The sequence below is a fragment of the Adiantum capillus-veneris genome, chromosome 5, assembly GCF_014529385.1.
Source record: "Adiantum capillus-veneris isolate H3 chromosome 5, ASM1452938v2, whole genome shotgun sequence".
NCBI lineage: Eukaryota > Viridiplantae > Streptophyta > Polypodiopsida > Polypodiales > Pteridaceae > Adiantum > Adiantum capillus-veneris.
The window spans coordinates 90,413,457-90,435,582 of NC_140935.1; the positions used below are offsets into that span (position 1 = coordinate 90,413,457).

Sequence of the window (22,126 nt, forward strand, 5' to 3'; positions counted from 1 at the left end):
CAGTCTGTTGAATTGCAAATAACACATCAAGGCACTCCTTCGTGATGAGAGCGTCCATACCAGGACGAAAGCCAGAGACCTCGATAGGAGATCTCTGACTAACTTCGAGGCGGGCTCTCTCAACAAGAGAGGGACTGATCACATCATGCATACTACCTAGGTCAAACAATATGACAAAACGGTGCCCCGACGTACGACCATACATTTAATGATAGAATCATCAATGGGAGGGTCTTGAGAAACTTTTGGCACAATCGTGTCACCATTCATTGCATTGACTGATGTAGTGGGTGCTGTGGGTTCTTTAGATTCATTCGATTCAAGCTTAGGACATGTTCTTTTTATGTGACCCTTAATGTGACAATGAAAACAACGACCTTCCTTAGAATAAGTGCTTTGTTCTTCCGAAGTGATGTATCCTCCTACAATTCCTTGTGCTACCTTTTCATCTGGAGTAAGCTTAGGTTTAGCAATTGTGTTAGCCTTACCCTTAGATTCATTGGAAGAATTCTTTGATGACATACTGTTGGAAGATTGGTTCGAAGAGTTATCATTCTTACCGTTCTTACCGTTCTACGGGTTCTGAGAAGTCTGCGAGGTACTTGTGGAAGTCTTGTTCTTCTTAGGCTTTCCTTTGTTGTGCTTCATCTAGTGGGCGAGAGCAATGACTACCGCTTTGTTGAGATCGATTGGATCGAGTACCTCGACATCATACTTGATATACTCGTCCAATCCGTAAAGAAATGTCTCCTTGCGCTTCGCATCCGATTTGCGTAATTGAGTGCCGAGCTGCAAAACCCGATTAGAGAAAGACATAACCGGCATACCATTTTGCTTGAGAGCTCGCCAATCGTCCTTCAGTCGTGCAAGGTACTGAGGTGGCATAAACCGCGCCTTAAGCTTGTCTTGGAAATCAACCCAACTAAAAGAGAGGGGCGTGAAATCGTCAGCTGTCTCTAGGTGCGCGGCTAGTTGTGCCTCTTGCCATGCCTGGTACCAATTTATGGCATCACCTGCAAGGTACATAGCTGCCGTCAAAACTTTGCTATTGCCTGTTTTCTTAGTTGTCGCAAAATAAGCATTAAATTGATGCAACCAAGAATGAATAACATTAGCAACCATCTTACCGTCATACTTACTGAAAGTCAACTTCTCTGTGACTGGATTGTGTGAATCCGCATCGTGGCTTGCGCCACTTGACGAACTCCCACAATCTTTGGGTGGTTCGGTCTTCGAAGCTAGGATTTGGGCTATAAATTCTTGATTGCGAAGCTTCCTTTGAGCTTCACCCTCGGCCTCCTTTTCTGCTTTGCGTTCTTTTCGTTCAGCGCGCTCGCGTTCGAGAGCAAGTCGCTGTTCTTCTTGTTTTGCGGCATGAGCAATGCGCTCACGTTCCTGAGCAAGGCACTCACGTTCCTGAGCAAGTTGCTGTTCTTCTTGTCTTGCGGCAAGAGCAATGCGCTCACGTTCCTAAGCAAGTCGATTCTCTTCTTGTTGTGCAGCAAGTTTGTCGTTTCTTTCATCGCGCTCGCGGTCCTTGGCTTCTTGTGCACGGTCCTTTGCTGCTTGTTCATCTGCTTTGCTTACGAGTAGTGCCAAGGCAACTCGATTCGTTTCTTGTTGTTGTGCAACCATGTCCAACATCGACTTGACCATCATCTCCATAGGAGTGAGGACAACTCGTGGCGTAGATGGCGAAGGGGGAGGGTTGGAAAAATCTCCTAATGGGGAGAATCCTTCGTCGCCTCCCTCATGCTCATCACCTGAATGCGGAGTATCCATGCCGCTTCGGGTGACGACCATGCACTAGGATCTTGGGGTCTTAAGCTCGCGAGGAACTTGGGTTCTTGAGGGTCTTGAGGTTCTTGAGGTCCTTGATTCGTAAGAATCCTGGGTTCTTGAGGTTCTTGAGTCTTGAGGGTCTTGGGTTCTTGGGGTTCTTGAGGTTTTCTTTCGCTTGCAAATCGCGTTGGAGAAGGATCTTCTCTTCACCCGAGTTCTACTCCTTTCTGCGGGCGCACTCCTTGGGGGCCTTGCGTTCACACCAAGGTTGCTTTTTCCCACCTCAGGTCGATTGGCCGGCCGCTAAGTGCACGGTCCGCTCTCAATGAGTGAAAAGAGACACAAGGGGAGGCTGGACAAGCCCTTCTTTCTTGGGATTCATGTCACTCTTCAACAAAACACGATTAGGAATCGCCACGCCCAAGTAAACTTGGGTTCGTGCGATCGCAACAAGCAAAAAAAAACTCTTGTGGTTCTTTCCTTGAGTAATGCAGAACACTTCCAAAGCTCTGATACCAATGTTAGGTGCAACGGAATAAATGTTGTATTTTCTCAAGATTAGTGATCTTTACTGCTCAAGGTTCCTTTTAGTTCTTAGGGAAAGAGAGAGCTTTCCGTCAGTAGAGTGTTGTGGTCACGAACAAAGTGAGTGGATTGTGCGTGCAAGTGAATGAGACTGAGAGAAGGAGAGAGAAGAGATACGACACCGAGAGGTTGTAAAACCCTCCTCCGAAGGCCCCACTCTCGTCGGCGAGAGTGGTCTATCTTTGATTGCACAAAGGTGTACAATGCGTATGCAATGGACAAATGCAAGTTGGACTATGCCGATGACGACGACGAGTGGATGGCTGAAATCTGTAGGCTTCTAATCGCTGAATTCGAGGACTGTTTCGGTGGCTGAAAATGACTGTTTTGGCTGCGTTTTTGTGGCTGAAAATGGGGGATCAATCTGCAACTGAATGGGGGCGGATCGGCTACTGTTCTACTGCTGAAAACCTGCGTTTTCTGCTGCAGTATGGCTGAGAATCAAAAACGCTGAGGTTTCTTGCTGCTGGTCAAAAACGCCAGGCAGATCTGCACTTGAAAACCAAAAACGCTGGTATGCTTGACTTGCTGATCTGCTAGCATTAGCATACTGCTGAAAACGCTAGGAAATTCAGCAATGCTGGCATTAGCAAAAACACTAAGGGCTGGGCTGATGCTGAGGTTCAAAACGCTAGAGATTGGTGTGGTTCTGTCGCGGGAAAAACAACGAGGTTGGCTGATCTACTGTTGGGACTGTCGCTAGAAGAAGGGGAGAACTTCAGGGCGAGGATACTCTATGAAAAACGCCAAGGTGATGGGAGGTATGGCGATGGGGGGTCATGAGGGGGGGGTACTGCTGAGAAGTTGCCTGTTGAGCGGGAAGCTCGTGCTGCCTCTTCTGCCAGAAAGTGTGAACTTTGGTTTGCTTATATATTAACTTAGCAAAATCGCCCTACCTACTTTTGTTGGAAAGTCACTTAAAAATAATAAGTGAAAATCCCAATAAATAGAAAAATAGGCTATATGCACTGGAAAATTCCCCTAACTGATGCTAATGGATTCTGATGGGAATTCCAATGATCATGCTGTGTGCAACCGGAGGATATGCATCTATGCTAAGTGATTGGGCATGCACGGTCTACGAATAGACTCACAAAAGTGCCAGATCACTACTAATCTAGACTTGATCGGACTGACTGAACCCTGCTGTGGTGTAGCTTGTCCACGGACACATAGGGTTGGGATGTGTCACGTGACACAAAATATCTCGCAATAAGCGTCCAAAGAATCTCCTTGGTCATCTGAAGATGATTCCAAGCGGCAAGTATATCTCATTTGTACTCCCGAGTCAGCCAAGAAGAAATAAAGAGCCTTCAACCATTTAACTGGAGCTTCCTTCCTCAGAAGAAGAGTGGACTTCCACACCATGTTCGAGCATTTTCTTTGAAGAAAGATGCAGCCATCCTAATCTTGGAGTGCTCTGAGTAGTACCCTCCAGAGAAGGCTATGTCAAACTACGGAATGAAGACCAAAGCCCTCGGAGCATCTCAGAACCCAAAAAAGGATTCAAATTTAATTGACTTTCCACCTTCTTTAAACTCTTTTGTTTTCTTGTCTTCGAGGAAGTCATATTGGTTGGCTCTGTAGAAGTGCTTCTTTTCAAGAGTGCTTGTCCATGTCTTTTTGCAAGTACAGGTTCCGCTTTTCTGCACTCGTGTGTCTTTTCGGCTTTCCTCCCTACTTGAGAGGAGAAGCAATGGCCACACGCCATCTCGAGTAAATCTTATCAATCGGGTAATTCTTCAGGTGTTTCGCCAATCTCAAGTCCCTGGAGTACTTAATCAATCTGTTCACACATATGCAAAAGACCTCGGAGCATCTCGGAACCCAAAAAGGATTCAAATTTAATACAGGTTCCGCTTTTCTGCACTTGTCTGTCTTTTCGGCTTTCCTCCCTACTTGAGAGGAGAAGCAATGGCCACACGCCATCTTGAGTAAATCTTATCAATCGGGTAATTCTTCAGGTGTTTCTCCAATCTCGGGTCCCTGGAGTACTTAATCAATCTGTTCACACATATGCAAAAGACCTCGAAGCATCTCGGAACCCAAAAAGGATTCAATTTATTTTTTTTTCAAGAAAAAGATCCTTCTATTAGTTAATGAAAACTGCCCATAGGGCTACATCCACCTCTGCAAGAGAGGGCTACAACAAGCATGATGGGGAGACTCTCCCAATGAAAAAACAGCATATATACAATGGGGCTAAATCAAGAAATGGGAGGAGGGAAGAGCCACACAGGTGGACAGTAGTGCCATCTGAGCACCCCCTGGACCATGGTGTAGAAAGGCCCAGGGCGCCAGAGTCGAAGGAAAGCCTCGCGGCGCTCCCGCATGCGGTCGGAGCTGCCCTGTAGTCCCTCAAGCTGTCCTCTGAGAGTATGGATCAGCTCTAGCCAAATGTCACGAACAGTCTCTGCTGGTGGCACAAGGCGAGCCTCAAAGATGCGAAAACAACGGGCCCGCCAGATGAACCAAAGAGCTAGGCCGTTGATGAGCTCCCAGCACTCCTCTCTCTCACTGCACCACTCCTGTGGAGTAAGGTCTGTAGCAGGCTGGAGTGCAGGTCGCCCCCCCGGTATCACTATCATCTTGCTGGTGGAAGATAGCTCAAACTGTAGTGCCGGGCCCGTGAGGGTGGACCAAGCCGCTGTCCCCCAAGTGTACTGTCGAGCCGCGGAGAGGGCACGCATCAGCCGAAGAACTCGTAGCCACACCTACTGGGCCGAGGGACAGTCCCAAAGACAGTGTCGCTGACTCTCCACCAACTGGTCACAGGCTGTACATGTTGCCGAGAGACCACTATGCACAAGCCAGCTCCCTACTGTTGTGGCTCTGTGTGCAACCAACCACTGGAACAAAGTGACGCGTCTCGGCTGTCTGGAGTCCCACAACCTCTGCCAAAAAGCTGCCAAGAACTCAACTGTGAGACCCTCCTCTTGCCGATGACGTGCTGCAGCGGGGCGGGCCTCTCTCTGCGCTGCAAGTATATGACGTCCAAGCCGAACAGTGTACTGAAAGAAAGGGACTCCTGGGCGGTCTGCAGAAGAGAAGGGGTCCCCCCATAGCCACTCACCAAGATCCCACTGTACTCGTGCCAGTGGACAACACTCCCAAGCCCATAGCCTCCAATGTCCTGTCTCGAGAGCTGCTGGGTCAGGGTCTATGACGCAAGTCCTCCCACAGATGCCCACAACTCGGATCCTCTGGAAACAGCACTCTGCTACCTGCGGGGCCTCTACTGTAACTCGCTGTAATCGTTCCCCACCCTGAAGCTCAAAGAACAAGGCTGGGACAGTCTCTGAACAAGCCCTGACTGAGATGAGAACCTCCAGTCGTGTGAAGGCTCCCATCCATCGGGGTGCTACTGGCTCGAGAGGCGTGAGCCACTCAGCTGGAACTGACTCTGAGATGTCCTGACACATGCTCTGAACCCCTCTCATGCCCTGTAGCTAGACACCCTGCACCTCTTCTGACAAACCTATGAACTCTAGCCAGTCACCTAGAGAGCGCGCTGGACCTGCTGCCATGGGACCCCATGAAACATGAGGCCTACTCCCAACCAAGTGGCCTCTCTGAGTGCTAACCATGGGGTTCCAGACGAGGGGCTGTCGTAGGCGCTCCTCCGTGCATGTCGGTTGTCTCTGCTCTAGGCCACGCCGTAAGAGCTCCCAAGAGCGAAGCAAACTCACAGCGAATCGGTCCTCCAGTCTCCTGCTCAAACCAACTCGGCGCAACTCTGTAAAGATCCATTTGGTCGAAGGTTGCCAAGGGCCTCCTGACTGAGGCACCCTGGCACGAAGCCTCTGTAGCTAGAACTCTTTCCAGGGCTCCTCGCCTGGAAGAAGTCCTCTGACGACGAACTTCCCAAGAAGGGCTCTGCTCTGCTGTGCTGGATCAATGATCCCAAGCCCTCCCTGAGAACAAGGAAGTGTGATGACCGACCAAGCCACCTTGGCTCGGGCAACCTGAGTGTCGCGACCTGACCAAAGTAAGTTCCTGATCAGCCTCTCTACCTGGCTGATACAAGAACTCGAGAAGATCCAGCAAGAAGTGATGTACCACATAGTTGCCAACAACACACCTGGTTGGCAACTACTACTCTACCAGCCAGCGAAAGTCGTGCTGAGCTCCAGTGTAACAGCTTTCTTCTGATGGACAGGAGAAGAGGAGCAATCTGCTACTCGGGGGACAAATCCAAACCAACCTGACAACCCAAGTATCGAACTGCAGTCCCTGGGGGAATCCACCTGAAACCCTCTCCTGGCATCCACTCTGGCACAGGAGCACTGCCAACCAAGAAAGCCACTGTCTTTCTCCAGTTGATCAATGCGCCCGATGCACAGCAGAAGGTCTCAAGAGCCTGCTCACACCTGTGTAAATTGGCCTCCTGGCCCTCTAAGTACAAGGCTGAGTCGTCGGCAAACTCAGCGTCCAGAAGCTCATCTCCCCGTATCGGGAGTGCTAAGCCCCTCAAACCAACCTGCTGTGACACCAAAAATCTGCTCATCGCCTCCGCATAGAACAGAAAGAGAAAGGGGGCAAGAGGACAACCCTGTCTGACCGATCGTGTGAGCATGAAGCGCTCACCTCTACCTCCTCCCAAAAGCACCTAACTGTGAGCCTGTCTGTACAAAGCTGACACCCCTCTGATCCAAGCATCTGAAAAGCCCATCCTGCGAAGCGTGCCCTCTAGAAAGTCCCAGTCAACTCTGTCGTATGCCTTCTCAAAATCGAGAAGAAGAATCACAAGGTCCTCCCCACGGAGACGTGCCAGGGCAGAAGCCACCCAGAAAGTGAAGATGTTGTCAAGGATACTGCGTTCCTTGACAAAACCTGTCTGAGTCCCATGTATAAGGCTCTCCAAAAGTGGTTGAATCCTCAAACTCAGAGCCTTGGCAAGAATTTTGTAGGCTGAGTTGAGGATGGTGATGAGGCGCCACTGTCGAATCTCATCAAAGGAGCCACCCTCCTTTGGAATGAGGTAAATCAAGCCCTCACTCATGCTATCCGGCATCACTCCTGTGTGCAGAATGTACTGAAAGGCACTACAAAGATCTGGGCCAAGCAAGTCCCAGTACTCCAAGAAGAAGCTGGGAGTCAGCCCATCCTCACCTGGACAGCTACCACGAGGAATGGCCCTAAGAGCCGTGTGCAGCTCCTCAAGCTGAAGAGGTATCTCCAGCCTCTGGCGCATCTCCTCAGTCACAAGACAAGGCATCTGCGCCCAAACCTGCTCCTTGCATGCATCCTGTCTCTCTGACTGGGGCTCAGCCGTCAGTAACTCACGGTAAAAGTCAGTAGCAACTGCACGCATATCCTCAAGCTCACAAGCAACTGACCCATCGGGTCTCCTCAGCTGAGTGACCTCGGCATGTGAGTGCCGAGGTCCTACTGTCTCAAAAAAGGCACCTGTCACTCTGTCACCTACCTGAGTCCACTGAGATGCCTGTCGGTGAAAGGCAAAATCATGGCGCCTCTCCTCTGTGCAAGCAAGCTCCTGTCGAGCCTGCTGTAACTGCTCCTCCAACCATGGACTGTCTCGATGCTGCTCCTGCATCCTCTGTAGTGAAGCAATGCCTTGTCTGAGACGCTGCTGCTCCTCTCTCGTTGCGGCCCGTCGAGCCAAAGACTCCTGGAGAAAAAAGTGGCTAAGCTGAGCTAGGCCTAAGGCCACTCTGTCTGCCGGTAGAGCCTGGCTGTCCATGCCCTCTGTCCAAAGAGCCTCTACCCTCTCTCTGAGTGCTGTGTCCAACAAGACCCGCTCTGGGATGCGAAGCATCGTGCTCCCACTCCTCTGCCTGTCTGCCACTGTGAGGATCACTGGTGCATGGTCCGAGAAGGATGTCCCTGCCAGGATGCCCACTGATCCCCCCAAGTCACTGAAGTGGTCACTAGTGTAGAAGCGATCTATCCGCGATAGATTCACTCCTCCCACTCTGCGGTCTGATCTAGAGAAGGCAAGACTCTCTGGAGGCCTCACAAAGCCAGAATGCTGCCATGTATCCGAGACCCTCAAGGTCATACACAACCTCTCCCAAGCTGCTAACTCGACTCCATGCACAGTAGCATGGCTGCCTCCGATCCTCTCAGAAGGGTCCTCCAACATGTTGAAGTCCCCTCCTACACACCAATGGTCAACCTGTGGCAAAGACTCAACAATCTGTGACCAAAACTCTGCACGAGCACTCGCCACATTGGGCGCTTAGATGTTCAGGAAGCCCACAAGGCCACCCTGAACCTGCAAAGTAATCCACTGAGCCCTGCCTAGCACAATAATCCCTATGCCCACAATGGCCTGCTGCAATGAGTCCGCAATAGTCATACATACCCCACCCTGGATGCCTCCAGGTCCAAAAGCAGCTGACCAAAAGGTATCATAACGTCCACGCAAAATCTGACCACAGCGCCGGATGCGGCTCTCAGACAAATGGTGCTCCTGAAGCATAAGGAGATCAATCTCTCCTCCCACAAGGCAACGCTGAAGCTCCTGCCGCAATTGGTCCCGCTGTCGCTGAAACTTGGGCCCACCTAATCCCTGCACGTTCCATGAGACGATCCTCATGGGGAGCGAGAGAGAACAGATGCTGCCGCAGCAGCAAGACGGGCTATCTTCGAGGCAGGCTTGGATGGGGAGTAATCCGCATCCGAGCGTCCTCTAGATAGGCGAGCCTGTAGTGAGTGCTTGGCCCAAGCCCAAGCAGAGCGAGCCGAGCGTAAAGCAACCTCCTCTGTCCAGGAGTCCTCATGTATGTATACATAGCAAGGCAAACACTGTGTATCAGCAAAAAAGTACACCACAATGTGCCTACATCCTGCTGAGTCTGGGGGTGTCACCGCAAACTTGGCCAGTGGCCACAAAGTCTGCAGCAAATCTGTAACTCCAAGTTCTCCCATGTGGTGAGAGAACTCGAGAACCTGTGTATGCAACCATCCCACCACTGAGTCGAGGGACCACTCTGTCTCGGTCCTACCGCAGAGAGGAAAGGAGAAACCAACTGCTGAGTCCAAGGCCTCTGTCCCCCTAGCGGCGAGGAACAGAGCGTGGACCCTGAAGCAGGCTGCCTCGTGGTCTGCTGCGGAATCGCCGAGAAAGCGAGTGAATCCGTAATCGAAGAAGTCCCAGCGGCGTCGAAGGTCAATGCTCGTCAGACCACGAGGGATAGCTGCAAGGGAAGATGTCTGAATCTGCAAAGGGGACCGCAAGAAGGGCTGACCCTCTCTCGCTAGGCGACTCGTGGCAAAAGCGCTACCAAGAGATCTCCTAGCCGCCGGCGAGGGGCCAGTCTCCTGAGTCGACTGTGGTACTGAAGCAGGAGGAGGGGGGGAAGGAGCGGGGGGGGGGGGGGGGGGGGGGGCGGAGGAGAAGAGAAGCGGGGCGGGACGACAGAGACAGGGGGGCGAGGTGGGGAGTGGGCGGGAGCAAAGAGCGGGGGAGGGGATGAGGAGGAAGAGGGAAAATCTGAAGATGGAGGGGCTGGCAAGGGTGAAACGGGAGAGAAGGCTGGCGTAGGAGGCTCCTCCTGCTCAAGAGGACCAAAGCGGTTCCCCGTGGGAACCCACTGTTGCTGAGTAGGCACCTGAGGGCCACTCTGAGTGCCAGGCTGTCGCTGTGGCCCCTGGCGTCGACGGCCACGGGCCTGCTGCCACCCCTCCTCCGCTGGAGCCCCAGGCTCGGAGGGTGGCTCAGAATCTGTGCGCTGTCGCTGGCTGAGGCTGCGGCCCAGCCTTGGTAGGCTGGGACTGAGGCTGAGGTGCAGGTGGTGGTCTCCTCCGTGGACAGGCCTTCGCTAGGTGGCCCATCTGTCTGCAAATGAAGCACTGGTTCAAGAGACCCGAGTACTCCACACTCTGCCTAAACCAACCCCCACTCACCCGAGGCAAAAGGATGACCTTCGGGAGCGTGTGGGTATCTCTGACCAAAACTCGAACTGAAGGGATGCCGGCCGCCTTGGCAGCTACTGATATTGCCGTACGAGGTGTCTCCAGAACAGTCCCGATGGCGGAGCCAATCCTGGAGAGCAGTGGAAGGTACTCCCTCCGTAAACCCGGAAAGCAGACTGAGATGGGGATGTCTGCCTCCTCTACGAGCACATCCGAAGTCGGGTCAAAACCGTGTCGCCACTGTCGAAAGTGGACGCGTGATGCTCGGATAGCCAGTGGACTCATAGCTATGACCTTGGAGGCCATCTCGGAAGTCTCGAACTCGATCTGGTAGTACCCCCGTCCGAGGATCTGGACATCCAAAATCTTGCCCACCTCTGCGAGAAGGTGGGCCTGGAGAAGGTCTCGCAGCTCTCCTCTGTTAGGACGGGTGCCGAGAACCTTGCAAATGACAGAAGTCGCCTGCAAGCACTCTACCTCTGCGGCAAGGCTCGCTTGCTCTGCCGGCGAAAGAGCAAGTCGAATGGGGGGCTCAGCGGGGTCGGGCGAGGGGGCTTCAGGTGAGTCCCTCTATGATGGAGCTGGAGCCTCCATCTGTGTCTACTGCTAAGTCGAAGAAGCGGACGGAGAAGAACAATCTGCAGCCGAGAACACCGAACACCTGTTCCGAAGAAAAGGTGTTGCAGAGCCGGGCGCAGAAAACCCTTCGGAGATAAGGCGGAAAAAAAGGGGGGGGAAGGGGGGGGGGATGGAGGGAAGGAAAAGGAAGGAAGAGGCGAGCACGAGTACAGCGGGAGGGCTAGGGGGGGAGGGCGGCGGGCAGCAGGGGACAGGAGGTGGCGGGCTGGGCAAGGTGGGGGGCTGGGCAGGGTGGCGCGAGGGCGAAGGGGGCAAGAGGGGGCAGGATGGGCATGTGGCGGGCTGGCAGGGTGCCACGAGGGCGAAGGGGGGGGGGGGGCAGCGCGGGGGAGGCTAAGGGCAGCGCGAGGGTTAGGAGGAGAAGGGGGGTGAAAGGGAGCGATGGCGCAAGGGGGGGGGGGAGCGTGCAGCAGCAGCGAGCCGAGGAGTTCGTACACACTCCTTCTAAGTTAGGGAATCAAAGGATTCAAATTTAATACAGGTTCCGCTTTTTTGCACTTGTCTGTCTTTTCGGCTTTCCTCACTACCTGAGAGGAGAAGCAATGACCACACGCCATCTCGAGTAAATCTTATCAATCCGATAATTCGTCAGGTGTTTCACCAATCTCGGGTCCCTGGAGTTCTTACTCAAACTGTTCACACATATACCGATCTGCAGTTGACTTTGTACTTCTTTCAGGCAAACTTGTCCAAAGAAAAATTTGCCCAAATCTTCATTCTTTTCTTCAGTTCCTGCGCCGGATTTTCAACTTTTCTTTGTCTTCCCATTGAGAGGTGTCATCTCTGTCAGATTCTTCACGAGAACCCATGTGTAACCTGGGATTCTTTATGGCTTTATGCCCTGTAAGACAGAGAGATGAAGATGGGAGCGCACCCGATGCACGATGTATGAAGGGTGGGAATGGCTAATAAGTCCGGGGTCGGGACACGAAGATTCTTTCCCAAAAGCTGTGTGCTCTGCAAAAAGGATCGGATCCTCCGTAGAAGAAGAATCTTTATGTGCTCTGATACCACTATAACAAACTTGGACACCCCAAGTCAAGATTCTACCGCGACACAACAATGATTCACTTCAAAATAGTTCACAAAATTGACACGGCCCGACGTAGTTCCGTGCCTAGAGGTATTGGCTGCAAAGACTGGGGCCCCTATCGGTATTTCTTTTTGTATTAATTTGTGTTCAAAGTACAAGAGAGCAGATCGGTGCTCACTCTCAAACTCTGCGTCCAGATGCTCTGAGAAGTGAGGCCCTGCCCGCTTATTTATTAAGTACAAGGGATGCCCAAAAGCATTTAACTCAAAAGCTTTTTAATTCAAAAGCAATTGTCCCAAAAGCTGCCAGCAAATTCAGCCAGTGCAATTTACAAAAATCCATACAGAATGCCATGTCAACAAACCAGCACAAATTGCGGAGGTCCATACTGCCTGCCACATCAACCTATCAGCCCATTTTCCGGCGAGAATTGCGGCGCGTTTTTCGGTTGTTGCTGCCACATCAGCAAGGGTTGTGTGTGTGTGTGTGTGTGTGTGTGTGTGTGTGTATCCAGGGGCACTGCCACGTCACCAATTTGTGACATTCTTGCTCCGTAGTCAACAGATAACTGGACTGACTTGTCCTTCATGATGAAGAGGACGAGTGCTACGAATGGTGAGGATGATGGGCGGATAAATCCTACCTGCAAGAGGTTTGCAATCTGTGTTTCCAATTCTCCTTCTAATGCTTTGGATAAGCGATGGAGAAATTGGTGGGTTGGTTATGCACCTATAATGAGCTCGATTTGATGGTCTTCAGGTCGAGAGGATGGAAGCTTTGAATTGAGCCACAAATTGATGGATGAATTGATTGACTACTCCATGGTTGGTCTTACCGTCATACTTTGTGAAATTGGGTGAGTTATGAACCAATGGTGTGTTGTTGAACCGTTGTTTGGAGCATGGGGAGCCTTAATCAGTATGACGGAAAGATCAAGCGTGAATCCAAAAGCATTTGCTCTCAAAAGCTACCAGCATGAATTGCAAAAATCCATTCAACCTGCCACGTGGCACAGTTAGCGCAAAACGGGGAGTTTTCGTACAGTTGTCCATGTCTGCACTCCACGCGATTTAGTCTTTTGGCATATTTTAATGGCCTTGTGTCCCTTGGGACCCATTCGAAAGGAACCATAAGTTGGAACAACTTTAAAAATCAATTTTATATGATGTTCAGGTAGTCGTGCCACGTCATCACTTTGTGAAATACGCCCCTCTTAAAAGAATTGTAATCGTCCTCGATTACACCTGCAAAATTTGACATAAGCCATAAACCAGTTCAGTAGACACTAACTCTAAGTTCTGACGTGTTAGACGACACAAATCAAGCACTTGCACAAAGACGACAGTCACTGAACATCCACATCACATTCCAATCATATCTGTAGCGCGGATAATGTGTCGTGCTCTCTACAGTGGGTGGTCCTCAGTGCAATATGCGTGACAATCTCACTCAAACAGACTGAACAAACAGATTGAACAGAAAGGAAACGATAGACATCAACAGAGCTCACAAAGTCACAATAGCAGACCAGAACATATGACTCGACTATCTCAAAGACTGATACAGACTCTGGCGTGGCAGCACACTCAGCTCCAGCCCAGGACTCACAGGTACAATGGGGTGTTGAGGCTTAGATGTGCAGGGATGGTGAAGATGTGCTCTGTGAATAGACTCACTCTAGACGACTACGTACAAGATAATCCCCCTGGCCATAAACAACTACTCATATGTACAATCATCAAGAGCCACCAACGGCTCATAAAGAACATCATCTAAGTCTATCCCCACTGGGTGGCGGTGTGACTTGGCCACGATGTCCGCTAGACCACCATATCCCTGCCACGTGTCTCTGCCCAGCGAGTCCGTCTAGTGTGAACCGACCAAACCAAAGACCAACTGTAAACTAACTGTCCTGTGAAAGTAACATTGTAGCCTGCTACAGGTTGCCCGCCACAAGACCGCTGCCCATCCCAGAGAGCGGAACTGAAGAACTGAAATATCGGCGATCTACTGTTGGTGGTCGGATGATGGAGGAGGAGGCGGCTGATAGAAAGGTGGGTAAGGAGATGGAGGCCAAGTGTATGGTGAGGGGTAATGGCCATGAGGAGGGTACATCGGGTATGGAGTAGCCACCCCATGAGCAACAGCAGGCTGCGTAGGGTGAGAAGGTGGAGCTGGTGGAAATCCACGAAAAGACTGAGTAGGCTGAGAGGGTGGAACATGTTGTTGGAATCCAGGGAAGCCGTAGAAGTGCTGAGGAAAGGATGGGGACTCAGAGGGGGAGGCCATAGAGGGTCCATGAAATTGTGATGAGACCGATCCTGCTGGTTTAGACTCCATATTGGTGGGATTTTCTTTCTCTGTTGTTTGAGAATCCCCTGAATGGGCTTTGGAAACGTCCGTCTGTATCTGTGTTGCCATAGCAGAAATTTGCGTAGAAACCGGGGTTGTAGTTGTAGTTGTAGCTGTAGCTGTAGCTGGAATTGTCTGTGAAATGGCCACAGCTTGGTATTTGGCACATGAGGGACACAGTGTATGTACCACAGGAGAGAGGTCCTGAACTGCTGCGGCCATATCATTTGCCTCTATTAACTGTTTTTGCTAAGTGTGGACGATATGTTTGAGGTCCACTACCTGTTGAGTTAAGATTTTTATGCGATCTTGAGCCGTAGCAGTGAAATTGTCTCGATCCGTCGCTCGTTGACAATGAGCTTGCACTTTCCTTTGCATACCGTCATAGCAAGTCCGATGCAGACCGTTGGTACCTTGCAATGAGAGGGCTACATTCATAATCGTCGCAATGGCTCTTCTGTCTGCATCTAAAAGTCTGTCGGCCTGAGGTGCAAAATTCTCATATAAGCATGAGGTGTTCCAGAGCTAGATGCCCCTGCAGTACCCCTAGGTGCCCCTGCACTAAGAGTAGTACATGGTGCTGACGACACCACTGGAGGTTGTGTTTTAGTGACTGCAACACTACTCACAAGAGGTGGTGTGAAAGTTGAGGTGGCAACAGAAGTAGACATACGCACTGTTGGTATTGTAGTATGGACGTCAAAGATTTTGACCTGTGATTCGGAGAAGGGTAGTGTTGCTAGTTGCTCAGACGAATCTTTTTGTACCTTTGCCCTCTTGCGCAAGATGCCTTTCCCTTTGGCCATTTTGGAACAGTCTTGTTCTTTTGGATCATCTTGAAGGGTGAGCACAGCTGTTGCATCTGCCTTTTGCTGCATAATTTGCACTACCCAATTCATAATAGGGGCTGCATAGCAATTGAACCTTTCCGCTTTCCCTTTACGCTGAGTCCGAAAACGCTTTGCCCTGTCCTGTAGCGCTTTAAACAGCAGATGGTGAAATGGATACGGCAGGCAGTGGCAGAGACAAAAAAAAAAGCATCGCATATTGCTAGAGAACTTGGAGAAGATGGAACCCCTGTTCTTTCTGGTGCGCGCAGTAAAAAATAATACTGTAACACTGAATACAGCTGCTGACTCCTGTGATAGTCTGGATGTGAGTCGAGCAAAAGTTCCTGACAAGCATTTACAGTTTCCTCTAGGTAGAGATTCGAGAAGGTTGTGGTTGCGGGCAGAGGTGCCAGCACAGTCAATATTCCCATAGCCTGTCCGATATCCTCCACTGTAAGTGTAGTACCATTCAACTTTGGAAAAGTGAGCAAGAGAGAACTTAGCTTAGCAGTAGAGATATTGCAGGACAAATCGGCCTGAGCCAAATTTTGAAGATCCAAGTGTATCATTTGCTGCTGAGAGAACACATCCTTGAGTACCGGGTTAGGCGCCTGTAAATGATATATCATTAGTAAAGGTACCTTGGAGAGGGCACCAGACGGGCGAGGCACCTGGAGAGTGGTGACCCTGTCAGCAGTGACTGATTGGGGTGAATCTTCCTCTGAAGATTCCTCTGAAAGCTGCTCTGAACTAGGAGCATAGTCTGATTTACTGTCAGAGCTATCCCCAGAGGGAGAGGACTCTTCCTCTGATTGGAGATGCTTTTCTCTATTCCGAGTACGAACCATCTTTATAAACTGTGCCAAGGACTTCCACTGAGAAACTTGGGTAGCAGGGTGACGGAGCTTGGGAGGCACCCTGGCTATGGGAAGAGGTTGGAGTCGGGAGTACGCTTGGCGCTTCTGATATGAAGAAGTTGGAGGCTGATTTACGTTCAAATTGAAGCTAAAGCCACGTAAGTAAGCTTTCGCTTTCTAGATGTTTTCTTTTTTTTTTAAATGTGCTTTTCTGGTCTTTGCTTTTTTTTATTTTTGATTGCCTTTGGCGCAGCAGCAAGGAGGCAAGGGCGCTGGGAGGGCGAGGGCTGAGGACGGCGAGGGACTTGAGGGGCTTTAGGGGTGAGGGCGAGGGGTTAGGTGAGGGCGAGGTGGAGGGTCGAGGGCGAGGGGAGGGAAAGGGCGAGAAGCGAGGGCGAGGTGGAGGGTCGAGGGCGAGGGGAAGGGGAGGGCTAGGGCGAGGGGAAGGGGAGGGCGAGGGCGAGGGCGAGGGCGAGGGAAGGGACAAGGCGAGAGGCTAGGGGGCTAGAGGCGAGGGCGAGGGGGAACAAGGGCGAGAGGCGAGGGAATGGGAAAGGGCGAGGGTATAGGGGCGAGGGCGAGGGTATAGGGGATAAGGGTAGCGAGGGCTATAGGGGATAAGGGGGGCGAGGGCGAGGGCGAGGGGAAGGGGAGGGCTAGGGCTAGGGGCGAGGGAATGGGAGAGGGCGAGTAGCGAGGGAATAGGGGATAAGTTAGGGCGAGGGAAAGGGGAGGGCTAGGGATGAAAACAGAGGGTGGTAGAGGAAGAAGAAGAGAGTTTTAACGTGCAGGAAACTATTCAGAGATCATAAAGATCAAGCCGAGGAGTTGAACGCAAGACCTGCTATTGAAGAGGGTGCGATTGAAGAGGAAAAGGAAATGGCATAGCCAATCTTCCCCACGTGGTTATAGAAAGACCGTTACGGCAACAATTCATCAGGGTTAGGTTAGGTGAGGGGTTAATGGTATTTTCAAGGCACTCACAAGCAAAGAGAAGAAGAAAGCAAAGGGAAGGAGTGAGATTGTGGGTTCGAGTCCCACCGTGATTGCCAAAATGAGAGCACCTGTAGCGCGGATAATGTGTCGTGCTCTCTACAGTGGGTGGTCCTCAGTGCAATGTGCGTGACAATCTCACTCAAACAGATTGAACAAACAGACTGAACAGAAAGGAAACAATAGACATCAACAGAGCTCACAAAGTCACAACAGCAGACCAGAACATATGACTCGACTATCTCAAAGACTGATACAGACTCTGGCGTGGCAGCACACTCAGCTCCAGCCCAGGACTCACAGGTACAATGGGGTGTCGAGGCTCAGATGTGCAGGGATGGTGAAGATGTGCTCTGTGAATAGACTCACTCTAGACGACTACGTACAAGATAATCCCCCTGGCCCAAAACAACTACTCATATGTACAATCATCAAGAGCCACCAACGGCTCATAAAGAACATCATCTAAGTCTATCCCCACTGGGTGGCGGTGGTGACCTGGCCACGATGTCCGCTAGACCACCGTATCCCTGCCACGTGTCTCTACCCAGCGAGTCGGTCTAGTGTGAACCGACCAGACCAAAGACCAACTGTAAACTAACTGTCCTGTGAAAGTGATTGTAGCTTGCCACAATATCGCATAAAATCCATCGAGATCTCAGACCATGGTCTCTCGGCAATCGCATCTAGATCCACACCGGATCTTATTGATGTCGGATTCTCTTAGATCTCACTGATTTATGTCCCTGCTCGGCCCAACCTGTGCCTCCTATGTAGGCAGCCCATTGGGCACTAGGATCAACAGAAGCAGAAGAGAAGATAGCCAGCGTTTTCAGCCTCATCTCCTTGGCGTTTCCAGCCAAGATCAGCCAGTGTTTCTCAGCCTCTCCATCAGCGTTTTCAGCCCTAGATGGTCAGCGATTTTCCGGCAAAACAGCCAGCACTTCAAGTTGAAGCGCCAGCAGAACCGCAGCCTAGCCTCGTCGTGGTTGCAGACCCCTTGCCATCAACACCGCTGGAAAATCCCGGCATTCAACCTTAGCGTCGTCGTCGTCGTCAACATCGTCATCGTCGTTACCTTCGTCAACACAGTACCCCAGCACCCAGTAACCCTTGTGCCTTGGCTCGGCATAAGGATCCACAGAACCTCGTCGTCGTTGTCGTCGTTGTCATAGACTTACCAATACCTCGTCGTCGACATCTGCACCTATTGAGGCCTTCTGCTGCCCCAATCCAGCCCCAGCCTATTGCTGCATTTTTCAGCCAGTTATCCTCTCCCACTCAGCCCCTCCCTTGGCTCTAGGAGGTGGTTCCAATTTGCTGCAAGTTTCAGCCCATTTTTGCCGACTATCATGGTGGTCAGAGGGTGTCAGAGAACCCCAAATCTATTGTGTTTTTGTGTGGACAGTTTTCAGCCAAGGTGGTCTTCACATCTGAGACGTTTTGTTGGCCTCCTAACCAATCTCCATTGGTGGTCATAGGTAGCCCACATCAAAGGTCTATCGTAGGTACATCAGATCAGCCCCAAAGGCCCATTTATTGAAGAGGTATCAAGGCAGTATCATCTCCCTAGTCTCAAGTCAAGTAGTAGTCATGCATCAAGCATCAAAGGGTGTATGTTCACTTTATGCAATGAAAAATTATTACCATTCTGGTAACGGGATGGGGGGCCATTGAGAGGGTATTGGGACCCTAGTTGGTGTGTGGTCTTCTCTCTCTCTCTCTCTCTCTCTCTCTCTCTCTCTCTCTCTCTCTCTCTCTCTCTCTCCCCCCCCGCCCCCCCCAATCATCTCTATCCGCATTCTCTAAAGAAAACTTGAGATCTAAAAAGAAGCATAATTGAAGCAAGGAAGGGGTATTTGGTATTGTGTAGCATCATGTATACGGAGAAACTGTCTGAAGAAGTAAACTTCAAATTCGGAGTCCGATGCGGTGACTACAAATGTTCTTGCTTTTACTTCAAATCTACCTTCAACTTCATTAGGGACTTGTAGAGAGTTGCATTTTAATAATACTCTTGATAAATTTCTTTATCAGCACCAAGCTCACTAATGGCTCTTACTTCCTTGGCAGGACTTAGAGGACCTATTCAGTCTCTAGAGGATGGGGTGGCTAACGAGTCAAAGGTTGTTGGCCTTCGTGAAACTCAAAAATGGGACAAGAGTATGTTTCCTTCTTGCATTGTGAGCCAGACTTTGGAGCAAGATGGCTCGACTGGTTCTAGGAGGCAAGGCCGACCTCCAACTTTTCCATATACCTTACAACTGTTGATAAAGCATGGCCCAAGGCATGGTGCACATGCGGAGGAGCTCTAGCTTTTACTGTTGATAGGCTCTTGGAGCCAAGGAGACACTAATGATGTTTGTACCTGCTTGGTTGTCATTGGTGGATAGAATTGTCTATCCACGTGCCCTATGATGTTCTATAGAAAGGTGAATTTGATGCGGTGGTGTATAGGAAATGTAGATTATTTCCTATACCTATGTTTTAAATCTTGGAGGCCATCTAGTGGCAGCATCTTTGAAAACGATGGTTCATATGTATATCAAGATCAAATTTACACAAGAGTTTTCCTCATTTGACACCTCTCATGAGGTTCCTAGAGGCAAGGCCATCCCCTGCACACCACTTTACAATCAGCGCTTTTTGCATCAGCTTTGTTTTGCAAATCTGGAGTAGATATGCGTGCATCTACCCACTTTTGGAGCCAGTCTACAGTGCTATTTGGACATGTTTTTCAGCCCTACCTCACTGCAAACCAGAGGAACGCCTCTTTCTGGACTCTATCGCACCTCGGCATATCGATCGAGGAGATTTGAGCACACTGTTGTTTTAGTATAGCAACAAAATTCAGCCCTGCAGCAGTAGGTGGTGGGCAGCAGCACTCTACTTATGTTTTCATGGATATCAAAATGCAGCCAAACCTGTACTGTGTTTTCTATAGTGATAGTAAACAACATCAATATCTTCGTCATCCAGTGACACCGGCCCCCATGTCCGTGCTTCATACATCCGATGGAAAGGTATTCCACTGCTGTCTAGACCTATTTTCAGACCCCAATAGGTTGCAAAACAAAGGAGCACATAGATCTCCACCTTCTGGACTGTACGACGGTCAAAACAACGCTATCATTACAAGTATTTAATGGTCTAAAGATCAACAAGTCTACTGATTTGGAAGGCTGATAGATAAGTATTTCGAACTTTTCTTTTTCCTCGACCTGTGAGATGGAGTGAAATCGCAAATTTATGCACAAGAGCATGCACATGGGCTTTGGGAAAGATTGGTAGAACTCTTTAACAACAAGTTATGTCTTTGGCTAGAATACTGATTCCTATAAAAAATCCCAAGCTCATTTCTCAATTCGTAAGTCAACCAAATACGCATGCCACCTATCTCTCACAAATTGGCTACCACAAGAACCACTATCCAACCTTGTCGCCTATAACCAACGATATGCAAGCAAAGTATGGCTCAACCCCCATTTATAAAACTAACAACAAGAAAAAGTATAGACATCTTACTTGTACATGCCCAACCTCAGTTTCTGAGATGCTCTCAGTCAATAAAAGATACACAGCAAGAAGAATCAATCTCTCACCCTATGATCAAAATTGGTTCATAGTGAGGTCATAAATCAAAAAATTACTTCTTCTAATAGAAAATAAGCTATTCACTTACCACTCTTACAGAACTTGCCACTCTCCTTGTTCCCGGAAGCAACAAAGTACTCATACCAATACCAATGGCTAAGTCAGTAACTTCAACCTCCCACATTTCATAAGGACCTGTCAAGATTTTTTGAACAAAAGCACCGCCTCCGAAGCCAACCAATCCTTTAAGGCATGTGTACTCTATTGTTGCACCTATAGCTGCCAGCCTATCTTGGCGAAATTGGATCACTTGCTCCGGAATGAAGAAGGAACTACCAAACATGGCGACACAGAGAAAAGAAGCATCTTTTGCTGGGATCGGAAGAATCATGTCCTCTATTGATGTTGTCATTTTAAATTGAGTTGCACTGCTTCTTTCTTCTACGGTTGGAACGTAGACTTATTCATGATGGGAATGCAAAAGCAAACTTTTTGCTATATTTGATGAGGACCCTTTCTCTACTGGTTGTGTTTTTTTCATGTAGTTTCTTTACGTGAGTACCTTGGAAAATAGCTCCTCCATGCTCCAAGCACATTCCTTCCTATCTATGAATACTGATGTGAGTTCCCCTTTCCTCATCTCTATTACTTCAACTATGGCAGCCCTCAACTCTGGATTTTTCTTTAAGTTTCCACTAAGAAACTCCTCCCTTGAAAATCTTCCAACACCATTATCGAACCATTTTTGCGTGTCTTTAATATTGTCATTGCATATCTTTGCTTGAGATCTATAGCTCTCCTTCAAAATAGCTTTTGCAGGTACCTTCTTTTGCTCCTTGGCTTCAAGTGCTATTTGTATGTCACTTTGTTGTGTGAACTTCTTTGTATTGAGGGTTCTTTTGTGTATCCTCTGGCTTCATTAACTGCTGGTTTCGAGCTTTATTTGTTGATTCCATGGAGAAACGGCGAAGCATGCTGACCTTGATGAAGATTCATCTTTCCTTGCACCCAACCATATAATGCAGCTCTGTGAGATAGTTGTTGTATTCCGAATTGCTTCCAATCCTCCAGTTGTGCAAGCTAACCAAAGTTTGTCCATTGACATTGTGCATTTTCAAAGGCTTGCTGTACATGTCTGTACCTAGTAGCTGACTAGCAAAGTTGGACTCCAATTGCAGATGCTCTCGACGCTATCAAACTCCATTTTTTACTACAAAACAGAAGCTATTAGATAGCTGTAGAAAGAATAGAGCCAAATCCTAATGCATTCAAATAAAGTTTTTTGAATCTAAAGCAAAAGCTGGAGATGAGAAGATCATCCTGAGTACGAATGAAACAGGTATTTGAGAGTCGTGATGGGTACAGCTAGACCACTCTCACCTTTTGACTTTCACAAGTCCGAGTTGCAAGCAGGTTGAGATTTTCTGTGTCTGTTCAACTAGCTGCATAAGAAAGAAGAGAGATGCTAATTGCTCGAGTACTTGAAAGGGGAGTGAAGAGTGATCACAAGCTAGGCCTATTGACACCTCCTTAGCCTCCATCTCGATCCCCAACCTCTAAGACGTACGCTCGCTGTGTTT

General features: G+C 49.6%; 1 protein-coding gene across 1 annotated transcript in view; it reads right to left on the bottom strand.

Annotated features, from left to right (window-relative positions):
- LOC147457706 (uncharacterized) overlaps positions 1–21,679 on the bottom strand; it is a 32,517-nt gene extending 10,838 nt beyond the window's left edge. Inside the window, exons 1-2 of the mRNA XM_086512535.1 lie at positions 20,635–21,679; positions 20,478–20,555 (exon numbers count right to left, since the gene is read on the bottom strand). Coding sequence (XP_086368661.1) covers positions 20,478–20,555; positions 20,635–20,958 — 402 coding nt within the window. The 5' untranslated portion in view covers positions 20,959–21,679. The remainder of the gene's footprint in view (positions 1–20,477; positions 20,556–20,634) is intronic.
- Between the last annotated feature and the right edge of the window lie 447 nt (positions 21,680–22,126).